The sequence below is a fragment of the Tamandua tetradactyla genome, chromosome X, assembly GCF_023851605.1.
Source record: "Tamandua tetradactyla isolate mTamTet1 chromosome X, mTamTet1.pri, whole genome shotgun sequence".
Classification (NCBI taxonomy): Eukaryota; Metazoa; Chordata; class Mammalia; order Pilosa; family Myrmecophagidae; genus Tamandua; species Tamandua tetradactyla.
In genome coordinates, this window is record NC_135353.1 from 154,497,617 (window position 1) to 154,512,926 (window position 15,310).

General features: G+C 36.2%; 1 protein-coding gene across 6 annotated transcripts in view; it reads left to right on the top strand.

Moving 5' to 3' along the window:
- Positions 1–15,310, top strand: part of RPS6KA3 (ribosomal protein S6 kinase A3) — a 111,098-nt gene that overhangs the window by 90,251 nt on the left and 5,537 nt on the right. For all 6 annotated transcript variants that reach the window (XM_077146626.1, XM_077146625.1, XM_077146622.1 and 3 more), the window contains 4 exons: positions 1,245–1,406; positions 4,111–4,187; positions 4,668–4,785; positions 9,872–10,012. In XM_077146626.1, the coding sequence (XP_077002741.1) occupies positions 1,245–1,406; positions 4,111–4,187; positions 4,668–4,785; positions 9,872–10,012 (498 nt within the window). The remainder of the gene's footprint in view (positions 1–1,244; positions 1,407–4,110; positions 4,188–4,667; positions 4,786–9,871; positions 10,013–15,310) is intronic.

Sequence of the window (15,310 nt, forward strand, 5' to 3'; positions counted from 1 at the left end):
AAGTAATATTTTGGATATTAGGAAACAAAACTAAGATGACTGATTAGAATATAGACTTTCAAGTAGAAACATGGGGATTGTTCCAGAAATATCATTTGGGAATAGTTTTTCCCTTGTTGGATTATATAATTTTTTGGTTACTTTATTTAAGGGGAGGATTAAATTATCAATTCTGAAGGGTGAGGCAATTTTACTAACTATGGTATTATGGCTACCTGAAGATTGCCTTGACTCTTAGAAGTTGGATTCATGCCTCTGGATATCATTTTTATCTTTCTAATAATAGCTTTTAAATGCATCTGTTCTGTATACCATGTTTATGAATTCAGGTGGGGGAAAATGAGAATCCCTACTTTTTAAAAAATTTGAAAGGAAGGCTTTTTTAAAAAAATAAAGTGTCACAGCTTGTTAAAAAAATAATAATTTGGTGATGGAAGAAATACTTATATCTAATAAAGCGTGCCAGACAGGCTGATAATAGTATTTGAGTAGGTGATTAAAGGAAGAAAATGCTACAAAACTCTAAAGAAACATAATTTTTTTTGTTTTGTGACATTGTCATTTGGATATCTAATAAGCACCTTATGCTTAGAACAAAGTCTGGATTTGAGTTTTTCTCTTTTATTCCTAAACTCCATGCCTGTACCATTTAGCCTGTCAACACACATTTGTTTACTACCTACCTTGTATTTGGTGTTCCTTCCACTTCGAATGACCTCCTCCCACTGTTCTTATGGCTTGTTCATTTTGTTCTGAAGGTCTGGGATCAGATGCTACCTCCTCTGGAGACCCTCCCTGACCATTCTATTTCAAGTTAACCTCTCTAGTTAAACCCCATCTCTCAGCCTATTTATTTTCTGCTCCCCTACTACTGTGTAAGCTCCTATCATGTAGAAGCAAGGATCTTATGGATCTTGTTCACCACAATATCTGCTGTTCCTTATACACTGCCATGGCACATGATGATGGACACATGACAAATATTTTTTGAATGAATTACCTGGAGATAGATATCTTTGCTATTTGCATTCCCCCTTAAGCCAGTTATTCAATTGGACAAAGAGCAGGGAAGGAAATTCTAGTTTCCTTATCCTTACCCCAGGTCTGTGTTAGAGAGTTATGTTCACATTATCAGCATTTTATAATGTTGGGATAAGTGCATTGTTTGACAGTATGTGAATAAAGACTTTACAGTAAGGACAATGTATTGTTAATGTAACTCTTTAATTTGTATTTCAATTTAGGTGGTTCACAGAGATTTGAAACCTAGCAACATTCTTTATGTAGATGAATCTGGTAATCCAGAATCTATTCGAATTTGTGATTTTGGCTTTGCAAAACAACTAAGAGCAGAAAATGGTCTTCTCATGACTCCTTGTTATACTGCAAATTTTGTTGCACCAGAGGTATTGTGAGAGAGTTTGCTTGTACTATTTCATTATATTAAAAAAATGATTTGCTGTTTAATATAGAATTAATAGTTGTTTAATTGAAGACTGACTGAATAAACAATTAGAATAAAATGTCAGCCCCTTTTCTTCTTCTGATAATAGTAGTTCATTCTGCCATCAGTCCACTACCTGTAATCCATCTCTTGCCCTGACTTCTATGTTTCTGTATAATCGCTAACATTTTTGTTCTTGTCAGTACATATGATTAAATGGAAACTAGCTTATTCTCCTCCTTCCCTAATATGCTTTAATTTTGTTTTTGTCACTGTCTTCCTGTTTTTCCTTAGGCTAAAATTTCAAGATCATTTCTTCTCTTCAGCTACATAACTAGCTACCATCTCTGTCATCTCCTAAAACCAGTTCTGCCAATTGTCCTATGTTCTTATGTTCACAGAACTGCCATCCTAGTCATGCTTTCATCACCACACCCCAGATGGCTGCTATCACCTAGGTGCAGGCTTCCTCCCTCTTTTCCTTCTGTGATCATTCCACATAATAGCTATAAAGCTACCATAGTTGTCTTCAAGCTCTGCTTTGCTCAAGTTACCTCTTTTTCTAAGAAATTGCAGTTCCTGTTATATCAAATCTAGAATCCTCTGTTTTATCCTCCAGGTTTCTTGCCTTTATATTATCACTATGTGAAAAATGTAATATGAAAAAGATGATAAAAATAATGGTCCACCCTAATATAGAATTTATGTGCCAGGCACATATATTAACTTATTTCATCCTCACATCATATAGTTTGTGTACAATAATTCATTCTCACTATAAATATATGAAGTGAGTACTTTTGTTTGCGTTTTACAAGCTCCAGGTGCGTGATGAGAGGTTATCAACATGCCTGAGGTCAGATCTAGATTTGAACCCAGGCCACCTGGCTCCAAAATCTGTGCTTTGTACCATGTGCTAGATAGTTCACAAGAATAATAGTTGGTAATATTAGTATAGTTGGATTATTAGTTGAGTTTTACCCTCTACATTTTCAGTTATTGTAATTTTGTTACATTTTAGGTATATTTTTTAAAAGACTACTTGCATTTGCTCTTCCCAGTATTACTAAAACTAACGAGGGACAGGTTTTTCTTGTTTGTCAGTGTATCCAGTCTCTACTACATATTGGTGTGCAAGCATGGTTAATTAATCTAACCATCTCATTTTTCCACATATGCGTTTCCTGCTTCATACAAACAATCTGCCCCTTGAAATCACCATGTAACTATTATGCCTTTGTACATTCCCTCACTAGAATGTTTTTTTGCTTTCAAAACCTGCCTCTGAATTCATCTTCGGGAAACCGTCCATGATCCACCTCTCCTTAGACCTGTCCTTCAACTCCTTGTCTCCTATTCGCCATTTAATTGTCCAAGTTAAAATTTTGAAGTCCTCCAGAAATCCTCCTTCTCTGTCCTTTCTCCACATCCAGTCTGCCACTAAATTCTTCCCACTCTGATTCCTAAATATTTTAGACTGTTCTTCCCTTAACCTGTGCATCTAATCTATGCTAAATCCTTCCAGTTTTATCTATAAAGATTGTTTCTTCTTCTTCCTGTCCTGTGTAGTGCAGATAGCTAGAGCCTTTCACTTAGTTTACTACAAATTGCCTATCAGGTGTCCTTGTCTCCAGTCTTTCTTCTTTGCAGCATTTCTTCTGTACCTTGAGTTGTCTTTCTTGTATACATACCTGATTATTTTATTTCCCTATTTAACGTGTCAATGACATCTTATTGACTGCAGGAAAAAAAATCTAAATTTTTAACAAGATAGTTTTATAAAAGCCTTTCATTCTCTCTACTACTATCACTTCCCTGAAGCTCTGGCCACACTGAACTTCTTGCCTAACACTAAACATGTGCTACTCTGCCTTTAGAATGTCTTCTGTCTTCTCCATCTCCCTTTTGCTTGCTGAATTCTTAATTAGAGGTCCAATACAAGAAAGCTGCCCTATAGCCTTCCCTACCTATATCAAAAATAAATTGCTTCCTCATCTTTATACTCATAACTTAGACATAATTTTGTTATAATGCTTATCACATCATATTGTAAATTGTTTTTATGTTTATTTCCTTGCCAGATTCTGTTCTTCTTAAGGGCAGGAAGGTTGTTTTTTTTTTATTTGTTACAGTTCATGCCCAATAGTTGCTTATTATTAAATGCTTGAGTGAATCAAATTATATATCAATACTATTTTGTACTGTATCATTTGTACTAAATTATATGTGTTCTTAAAAGTATTGTTTTAGGGCAGGCCATGATAGCTCAGCAGGTACAGTTTTTGCCTGCCATGCCAGAGATCAATTCCCAGTGCCTGCCCATGCAAAAAAAAAAAAAAAAAAAAAAGGTATTGTTTTATTTAACCATTTTTTGAGCCCCATACAATATAAAAATTTATTAAAATAAGAATCTTATCTTCAGTTTATTTTATATCTCTCTGTATCTGTGGTAGCACTGAATAAATATTAATTCATATATAAAATTAAATTGTGTGTGTGTATATATGTGAGTTAGTAGTAGTGATAGTAGTAGTAAGAATATTGCCTTATTCTTACTGTGTTGTAGTTTTACTAATATGTATTGATTTGGGGGATATAATTCAGTTAAGAGTCTATACAAATCTGTGTAATAAGCAGTGTTGTGATACTCATTTTTACTTTTTTAGGTTTTAAAACGACAAGGCTACGATGCTGCTTGTGATATATGGAGTCTTGGTGTCCTCCTGTATACAATGCTTACAGGGTGAGTGTATGCCATATGTTGTAAGCATTTGCTCTTTGATTATCCCAGTTTTAAAAAATCCTTATGTTGTAATATCTATCTTGACATTTTCTCTTGTTATCCAGTCCTTTAATAATACCACATTTATAGCTATATCGTTATTGATTTTCAATACTGTATTGTATGTGAATGTCTTGAAGTCTTATATTCGTATTTATTGTATCATAAACATGCTATTTTATGGTTTATTCTATAATACGTCGTATCTTAAAATATTTATATCATCATGTAATAAGTCTCATTAATATTTCTTAACTTATACCTTGACCTGGTGCTTTATAGAACTTCATTTTGTTGATTTTTTTACACTTGGTAGACTTCAGTAAAGTATTATATTAACTGAACTATTCAGAATACTTTTGGACACTATAAATAAATATAAAAATTACCAACCAAAAAAGAAATTTTGTTCATTAACATTTTAATTTTAATGTAACACAGTTATACTCCATTTGCAAATGGCCCTGATGATACACCAGAGGAAATATTGGCACGAATAGGTAGCGGAAAATTCTCACTCAGTGGTGGTTACTGGAATTCTGTTTCAGACACAGCAAAGGTAAGTATGACTTTCTATTATAAGCTGTTGAGAAAATTTTTCATAACCCCTGGCAAGGAGGAATATCGGTTGTGAACTTTGTTTATAAAGTAGTATTTTATGCAGAGGGGCCAGCTTCTCCAGAGCATCAACTAGTTCCATCCCCCTATCTCATATTATCAACAGCCCTTTCAACATGAAAAAGTTCAAATGGACATAGACTAAATACCCCTAAAGAGTGGGAGATAGATCAAAGGTCATGGTGATGTTATACAGAGAAAGGAGGGTTTAACAAATGACTAAGATTGCTGAATCATTATATTGATATTTATTTTAGTCTACAGTGTCTTAGAGCAGCTAGAAGTAAAAACCTAAAATTGTGGAATTGTAACCCATACCAAACTCTGAATTTGTAGTTGTCCTACAACTAATTGATGCTATTGTGCTTTGAAATTTATTGCTTTTTGTATATATGCTATTTTTCACAAAAGAGAGCAAAAAAGTCAATAGTGATGATAAATATGTATATAGATATTCCTTCTAGCCACCAATGTTCTGGAGCAGCTAGAAGGAAAAATCTAAAATGAAGTAATGGTACCCCATGGCAATCTGGGATCTATCTGTTCTGTAACTACTTGTTGAAGCGTGCTTTGAAAATTATTGCTTTTTCCTTTCTTTGCTTTGTATATATGTTATACTATATAATTTTAAAAGTTCTTTAATAAGTAGTATTTTGAATGTTTGCGTTTGTTATGTATTTTTTTATTTTAAAATTAATTAAAAAATAGTAATTTAAAGTAATCTTACCAAAAGACTTAAACTCAAAATCAAAAATAGACCAAATTACAACTCCTCTAATCTATATATAGAGTAAATATATCACTAGTTGAACAAAATAGGTCAATTATTTTTGTTTCTTTCCCAGAAGGTCTCAGTTTGGCCTTATTATCTATACATCTAAAGCTATTTCTTATTGATAACAATTATTAATAATAATGGTAGTAGTCGTTCTGATTTGTGCATCTACTCTGTGCTTTACATTGCACTTGACCTAAATTATCCCATTTAATCCTTATAACAACCCTGTTAAGATAGGTAGGAGTATTCCCGTTTCATATAGGTAAACCAAGACCCACAATTTTAGTGGCAACTTGTCCATGGTTACACATCAGGTGCATGTTAGCACTTCAAACTAAATGTCTGATTCCAAAGCCCTTCTTCCCTGAAATAACTGCACCGTGTTCTATTTTTGATTCATATTGCAAAGAAAGGGTTCTCAACTTTTTCACAATAAGTAGTAGTATACTTTTGCTGGGTCTACTTGAGATCAATTTGAAAAGTCCTTCTGAAAGATCTGCCATCCCCCATATGACATTGACTTGCTTTACAACTGTGCTGTAGTTTCACTTTCTTCATGGAAAATTCTTAACAACAACAACAAAAGAGTCAAGTTTTCTGTCTCAAAATAAGAAAAACACTGAAGATGAAGGTACATATTGGTAAAATTTCTTACTGATTTTTCTTAGAAATAGAAGCCTGAGTTGGGGTAATTATGTAAATAACTAGAGTTTGTCAAAGATTTATATAGATTCTTTTGGCATAGAGCATGAAGCCTCAGTTGACCAGTTTAGTCAGTGTAGATAATATTTTGATTTAAAATCAATGTTAGCCTTTACCTTTTTATAACACTAGAAGTTCTTAAACCAGATAATATCTTTTTCTGGGTACCTTTATCCTTTTTAATTAATTTATTGAGCACCAATCATATGTTTATTAATAAATGAAGCCTCAAGGTATAAAAGATATGACTGAGATAGAATTCCTGATCTCAGGGAGCTCAAGTCTACTTGAGAAACAGCCCAAAATGTCCTATACAGTGTTGCATTGCTATAACAGTGGTACATTTTCTGTGCTCAAGAAGTTCACAGGTGATGCTTGGTCAGAAAGATTTTAGGAACGTGTTCCAAAAACAGTGAAAGAATTTGCCAGACAAATTTGGAGAGCAGGAGGATGTAGTAGATCCTAAACTCAGGGAGCAGCACATGCATATCCATGATGATGATAGAATGGGAATAGCAAAATGCCTCCAGGGAGCTTCAGGTAGTTTGATAAGATTAGTGCAGCTTCTGCAGGAGAGAGTAGATGTTGAGCACAGATTATGAAAGGCTTTGTGGATTGTGTTCAGGATTTTAGACTTTCTTAAGATATTGGGAAACTATTAAAAAATAGTAATTATTGCAGCAATCAGATTTTCCCCCTTTTTAAACTTTTGGTAACACACACGCACCATAAAATTTGCTGTTTTAACCATTTTTAAGTGTACAATTCAGTGGCATTAATTATATTCACAATTTTGTGCTTTCATCATCAGTATCCATTTCCAAAACTTGTTTCATCACCCAAACAGAAACTCTTTACCCATTAAGCAACAGCTTCCCCTTTCCTCTCCCACCAGCTCCTGGTAACATCTAAGCTACATCTGTCTCTATGAATTTGTTTAAAAGTGAAATCATACAATATTTGTCCTTTGTATCTGGCTTCTTTCCTTTAGCGTAGTGTTTTCAATGTTCATCCATGTTGTAGCATGTGTTAGAACTTCATTCCAAATCTGTTTCAGTTTGCTAATGCTGCCGGAATGCAATATACCAAAAATGGATTGGCTTTTACAAAGGGGTTTTATTAAGTTATGAATTTACAGTTCTACGGCCATGAAAATGTCCAAATTAAGGCATCAAGAGGAAAATATCTTGACTCTGAAGAAAAGCCTGCTGTCATCCAGGGTTCCTCTGTCACAAGGGAAGGAACGTGGCCAACACCTACTGGTCCTTTGCTCCTGGATTGCATTGCTTTCAGCTTCTGATTGCTTTGGCCTTCTCTCTGTGTCCTGCAGGTCCACTCATAGTGTTTTCAGGGTGTTTTTCTGTCTCTAGGCTCTGTTTCACCTCTCTCCAAAATGTCTCTGGGCATTTCTTTTCTCTCTCTAAATGTCTCTCTGCTCTCTAGGCTTTTATTGTCTTTTTATCCTTTCACAAAGGACTCCAGTAAATAGGTTTAAGACTCCCCTTGGTTTGGGTAGGTCACATGTGGGTCACATCTCCATGGAAACAATCTAATCAGAAGGTCCTACCCACAGTAAGTTGGCACTCACAAGAATGAATTAGAAGAACATTGGGATACATAAGTTTCAAACCAGGACAATTTGTATATCCATTCATCTCTTGGTGAACACTTGCGTTGTTCCCACTTTTGGCTGTTGTGAATAATGCTGCTATGAACATTGGCGTACAAGTATCTGAGTCCCTGTTTTTATTTGTTTTGGGTATATACCTAGGACTGGAATTACCCAGATTTTCCTTTCTTTAGTTCACTATAGGGAGCAGTAATTCTCTTCCATGGATTTTGCCTCAAACTTTATCATAATTGCTTGTGAGTCACATCAAGTGATGTTACCAATAATACTTTTTAAAATAAGTTAAAACAAATTGAGATTATCTCAAATCTTTTTCTTATTAACTTGTACTCCAGTTTGTATTTTTGAGTGAGAGAGAAAGAGATGGGTGAGGATGGAGAACCCAAATAAAGCATCCAACTCAGAGCCTGTAAGAAACTCGAAATGTCTCATAGCAAAGGAGTACTTGGAATAACATCTCCCCCATCCCCAATATCCAAGCACCCACCAGGTTCAGATAGAACCTACCTCAATTCTATCCTTTTGTTTTTCTGTCTCTAATGCCCTTCCCTGATGCTATCATCTCTCACCAGTCTCCAAATTGGAGTCTCCAAGCTTGCCCCCTGCAATCCATATTCCTCCCACATTTAGTCAAAGTGATCTCTCTAAAATACACACTTGACCACATCATCCCCTGGTCTTAAATGCTTTATTGCTTCCAGGATAAGTCCAAATTTGCTAATATGGTATACAAAGGCCCTCATAGTCTGGTCCCTTTCACCTCTCCCACTTCATGTGCTGCCACATTCTCCTTTACAATTTAGACTAAATGCATTGAACTCCTTTCAGTTCCTTAATTGTGACATGTTTTCTTACATCTGAGGGCTTCCAGACACACCTCAGTCTATCTACTGGAGACATTCTGTTTTCCCCTTCCTTTCTCTAATCAAGCTCCTGTTTGTAATTTCATTTCTCACCTTTCTCTTAAGTAGTCACTTCTAGATCCACCCCATCCAGTTCATGTCAGAAGTCTCTTTGTGTTTCTCCAGCTGCCCCTTGTATTTATTCATCCCATCAAAGAATTTATTATTTTCTTTGTAATTGATTCTTTGTCTCTCCCTCACTGAACTTGAAAGCTTCATGAGGTCACAGTGCATTTCCATCTTGTTCACTGCTAAATACCCAGTACCTAGCAGGACTGCCTGGCCTTTGATTGGTACTCCATAGATATATTTTGAATGAAAAATTAAACAAGTGGTAGATGGCTTTTATAAGTCACAGTTGTGTTACCATTTTGGAGAAAATAAAACCACATAGTGGTTGTATGGCTATATATTAAATGCATAGAAAAGTATTTGGATAGATGGGCAATATTAGCAGTGATTGTCTCTAGAAGAGTGGGATTATGTGGTGTTCTTTGTGTTCTTTTGTTTCTCTGTATTGTCTGATTTTTCTGTAAGATCCATGAGTTGCTTTGAAGTAGAAAAAAAATAAAAAGAATTCTGAAATCTTTTTGGCAGGCATTTAAGAGTCCTCCAATTAAATTCTAATTGTTGGAATTTTATATTTTACTTTTCAATATTACCAATAGAACAAAAACCGTCTTAAGTAGCTGAAAATTACTTAGACATAAACATACAAAAATATATTAAACTCAGAAAATCTTAGGGGGAGAAAACCAAAGTACTTAAAGATACATAAAATGTGGCAGATGTACCCTTGTAATGCGCCAAAATTACTCTTGCTCTGGGGGAGAAAACAGCGACTGAAGTATTATCTTTTACCAAATTGTCTTGTCGACTAAATTGTTTTGAGCCCCAAAGCCTGCTAACCAGGAAGAATAATCACTAAGGAATAATAATGTTCAACAGTATCTAGTGCCATAGAAAAACAAGCAAATTAAAAGATTTGTTGGTTTTATTATTGTTACCACTACAGGACTTGGTGTCAAAGATGCTTCATGTAGACCCTCATCAGAGACTGACTGCTGCCCTTGTGCTCAGACATCCTTGGATTGTCCACTGGGACCAACTGCCGCAATACCAACTCAACAGACAGGATGCACCACATCTAGTAAAGGTAAATGGTCCCTTCAAGTCAGCATTTTCCAAACATACTCTGGGAGAAACAGAGTCATCCAAGATTAGGAGGCACACACTCTATGCCCCTATCCACCTTTTCCTTTCATCCTGCTATGCAGTTCTAGTGTGGGTTCTCTGTTTGGGGGTTTGTTTGTTTGTTTAAGTGCACCCCCTTTTTAAATTTGTATTTGCAGTTGCAATCCCCTCCCTTACATAATACTACGTAACAACCATCACCTAAATATCCAGCAGTTCTATAGAAAAATGAAAAGCAAATATCAGAATCACAATTTGATAATCAAAAAGTATTTTCCTTGGGGGAATAACACTTAACTATCTCATACCAGTCGTGAACTGTTAAATAAGATTCTTAACCAGCAGTGCACAAAAATTCTGCTTTGTCATATGGTAATTTCACTAACTGTTGTGATATCTTTATTACTTGTGCTTTCAAATGGTTAACTGAGTATTATATTATAGCTCCTTTTGAAACCTTGCCCTATCCAGGCCTAGGAATAAATCAGCTCCAGAGCTTGATAATTTAAATTTTTAATTAAGAATTATTCATGGAGGATCCAAGAAATTTCTTCAGAATGGTCACCAATTACATTGTAACATAACATTTACATGATAATTTATACTTCTCTGTAATTACTCCATCTTCCAAAATAAATTTTTTTTTATGTGAAATACAGAGGCACCCATGACCATTATCCATTATCTCAAAGTCTTATTCGGAGGCATTGGGTCAAAAGTACAGACTGAACTCCCAGTGTTTAGTAAACATGGCTCTCATTGTTTTAAGTTTTGAGGACAAACCCAGCCCATGGGCTGTTTTTCAGCATTGCTATTGTCATAACAGTCAACTAAATTTCCATGAGTAACTGACATGTATCTTTGCTTATTCATATATACTGGGACTGGGGAAAATGTGCATCCTAACATTAATTTAGAGACGTTAGACCTGACTTCCTCAATCTCTTATTTGTAAATGCCCAATTTCAATTTGTCTATCAGTTAGATGTTTCTCTTTTCTACACCATTCCTCTGTCCTTTTGGGGGTTGTCATGGTCTAAAATCCTAATTATTTCCCCAAATGTGAACAATCCTGTAATTTTGCACTGATGATGATATCTTGGAGTTGATTTATAGCTAACTGCTGTTGGGCTATAAAAATGAGTGCCTCTATAGCCTTTGTGGTAATTTTCTCTGCCAGCATTGAACTCTATTCCAAACAATCCAATTTCAAATTCTTCCCCTTTTCCATTCTGAAGAAGCTCCCACAGCAGTAGCTTGTATGATGTTATGACCCTGTCCAGTTTGCAGTGTATTATGTGCTTTCACAGTTGTCCCATAGCAGTAAGCTTTTATTAGTCAGGGTCTCAATATCAAAGCTGTACCTGGATCTGTCTCTAGTCTTCTAAGGATACAATCCAATACAATTCAATAAGTCCCTTCTCGTCCTGAGTGTCCCCAAACAGCCCCCTTAACAAACAGTTTCCAGAATGGGAGGACCCAAGCAACACATGTCTGCTTATGAAGACTGATGATATTGGCCTCAGATATTTTGGAAACTGTCCATTGAATAATCCTGGGACCTATTAAAATAAGCATGGGGGATTGCCATGTTCAAAATGTAGTAGGGAGGAATCTCTACTGTTTTTTTTTTTTTTTTTTTTTTACATGGGCAGGCACCAGGAATCAAACCCAGGTCCTCGGGCATGGCAGGCAAGCATTTTTACCTGCTGAGCCACCGTGGCCCGGGATCTCTACTTTTGAGGAGTCTATTGAAAGACTTACGTACCATTTTTTTTTAATATGTATTTTTATTGAGAAATCTTCACACACATACAGTCCAACCACAGTATAAACTCAGTGGTTCACAAAATCATCACATAGTTCTGTATTCATCACTATGATCACTTTTAGAGCATTTGCATCATTCCAGAAAAAAAATAAGAAGAAAAACCCATACATCCCATACCCCTTACCTCTCCCTCTCATTTACCACCAGTATTTCAATCTACTCAATTTTTTACCCTTTATCCCCCCGTATTTATTTATTAATTAATTTATTTATTTATTTATTTATTTATTTTTTACTCATCTGTCCATACCCTGGATAAAAGGAGCATTAGACACAAGGTTTTCACAATCACACAGTCGCATTGTAAAAGCTCCATAGTTATACAGTCATCATCAAGAATCAAAGCTGCTGGAACATAGTTCAAACAGTTTCAGGTACTACCCTCCAGCCACTCCAGTACATCATAAACTAAAAAAGAATATCTATATAATGCATAAGAATAACCTCCAGGATAACTTCTCAACTCTGTTTGAAATCTCTAGCCACTAAAACTTTATTTTGTCTCATTTCTCTCTTCTGTCTTTTGGTCAAGAAGACCTTCTCAATCCCATGATGCTGGGTCCTGGTTAATCTCTGTGAGTCAGGTACCAAGTTGCCAGGGAGATTTATACCCCTGGGAGTCATGTCCCACACAGCAGGGAGGGCAGTGTGCTCACCCGCTGAGTTGACTCAGAGAAAGAGGCTACATCTGTGCAACAAAAGAGCTTCTCTGGGAGTGGCTCTTAGGCATAATTATAAGTAGGCTTAGGTCCTCCTTTGCAGGAATGAGCTGCATAGGGGCAAACTCCAAGATTGAGGGCTCAGCCTATTGAATTGGTTGTCTCCTCTCCATGTAGGTATAGCAGGAATTACCCAGATGGGGATGTCTTAATATGTCCTTCTTTCTCCCCAGTCCCCCAAGGGGACTTTGCAAAAATTTTTTTTCTCTGTCCAACTTACTCTGGGGTATATTGGGGCATCACACTAACCTGGACAAACCAACAGGATCTCACACCCTAAATATAAGATTCCATGTAATTATGGTATTCAAGTAAACTAACCATACAAGTTAAATTAGATAATGTGCTATCCAAGATACAAATTTTGTACCAAATAAACATCTTTCCCTTTAGTCTTGCACGGAAAAATGCAGCATATCATCCGTTACCCTGTATTCTGATTTACCTCAGTCCTATCCAGATCAGCTTCATTCATATCTCTGGTCGAAGTCTGATCACTTTTTCAGCTTTTTTAACAGTTGCTGAATGGGGTAATGCTGACTTTCATAGCTTCAGTGCTCTAACTCTGAGTCTCAGGTGTCACATAAATACCTGGATTTTCAGGGAATGACCAGGTTATGTACAAATAGCTCAGTATCTCAGAATTTAGAAATAGCAATTATAACACCTGAATAGGGCAGGCCACAGTGGCTCAGCAGGCAGAGTTCTTGCCTGCCATGCCAGACACCTGGTTTGATTCCCGGTGCCTGCTCATGCAAAAGAAAAAAAAAAAAAAACACCTGAATATATGGGACTGCTGTAAGAGCTTACAATCTAGGAACTTTACAATAGGCCCCAACCTGATAACCCATGCTCTTGACTTCAACTCTCTGAGTTTTTATGTTATAATTAGTCCGTATGAGTGAGGCATGATAATATTTGTCTTTTTGTTTCTGACATTCATTCAACATTCTGTCCTTAAGGTTCATTCACCCAGTTGCATGTCTCACAACTTCATTCCTTCTTGCAGCTGCTCAGTAGTCCATTGTATCTTACATACCATTTTGCAAGTAATTTACTAGTAATGCCTTCACAGCTATCGGTAGTTTTATTGAACCAAACTCCAAACATAGTGAAAGTGAGGAAACAAGTAGCTAATGGGGTTACTCCTACACTTCTCTAGATTGTAGTGTAATTAAGGGACTCCTTGTTTCTACAAAGATCTTTCCAGTCCAACCAATTAACAAAAAATTTCTGTGTTAAATTTAGCTCTTGCATATATGGATGCACACTAATTATCTTTACTTTGGTATTATCAAAAATTAATAATTCAGGTGATTTTGCTTATACTCTGCCAATAATCAGATGGTTAGACTCATAAGTCCAGACCATGTCTATACTAGGAACTTGAGTCAGAGAAATATGTGGTTGTGGGAACCAGTACTGAGAGTATAGAAACAAACATGGCCAAAAATATGTTTGTTTTCTAGGAATGTAATTTTAAAGTTACTGAAGTAACCACTGCTGTAAATACAATAGCAAGGCAGTCTATGAGAAAAGTAATAAGTTCTCTAGAATACCTCTTTTCACTTGACTTCAGTACCAGTATCAGAGACTCTGGGAAACCTAAGTTTCAAGTCCTTTTTGAGAACCACAGTCGTCTTCTAGTGGTGTTGGCTTAACATGGAAAGTATGAATCCACATGAGTTTTTCTTTCACTTTGATAGCCATAGGGGAGATGAGCAGCACTTGAAAGGTTCCCACCCAACACAATGACAGTCCATCTCTCTTCCAAAACACCTTTATGTAAATGAAATCTTCCTGTTGCTAGGGGTAGCAGACCTCCACCAGCAGGTCCTTCCAGGTCCTTATGGCTTTTAGTCTCAGGGCTTATAGAGAAGAGACAGAGCAAAGTCAGCTTCACTAATGGGTCTCAGTTCCCCACAGCCCACAGGTATTAATCTGCAACAGACGGAGGGAGATGTTCTAGGTGCAGCACCCCTTATGAGCGTGTGCAGTAATGGAGGAGAGCTGTGGGGTGCTCTCACAGCACATGATTTAGGAAAGAAAAAAACAAGGAATGCCAGAACATCAATAATAAAACTAGTTTGAATGATTCAGTCTATATAAACAGGTATTTACTATAAATACGGAAAAATAAGCTTATGGGTTTCCTAAATTTTCTTTATACTTTTCTTTCTTCTGTAAAGCCTGAAGCAAACTCTTTTAGGTTGTCAGCAGTAGCAAGAACAAGTTCCAAAAGAACAAGCCATGTTGCCTCTCTTATTAACAGGTCACAAAGAAAAAAAAATTTGAATAGTTACATATGCAGTTTTAGTCCAACCTATCCCTTCCCTCTGCCAACCAACCCCACCACCCTGAGATAAATTTCAGCTTATATATGATGGTATATTTACAAAAAGAGAAAGAAAAAATCCCTGGTATTTGCAATGATCTGTGCCTTCTTTTTACCACCCTCTTGATTGGAACTTTTGTGATGCAGCTACCATGATTAAAAAAAAAAATTATTAGCCACCTATTAAAGTTCACTAGAGGCCCCTATCTTCAAAGTTTCTCTCACCATAGCCAGCTAAGAGGAGAAAGCTGTGAAGTTGGGCATGCTGTGTGGTAACAGCTGTGACTTTTAGGTTGTTTATGAATTTTAAAATGTCACCCCTGCTTGATTTTTCTATCAGCCAAGTTAAACCCCTGCCTCCTGTCCTCTGCACCT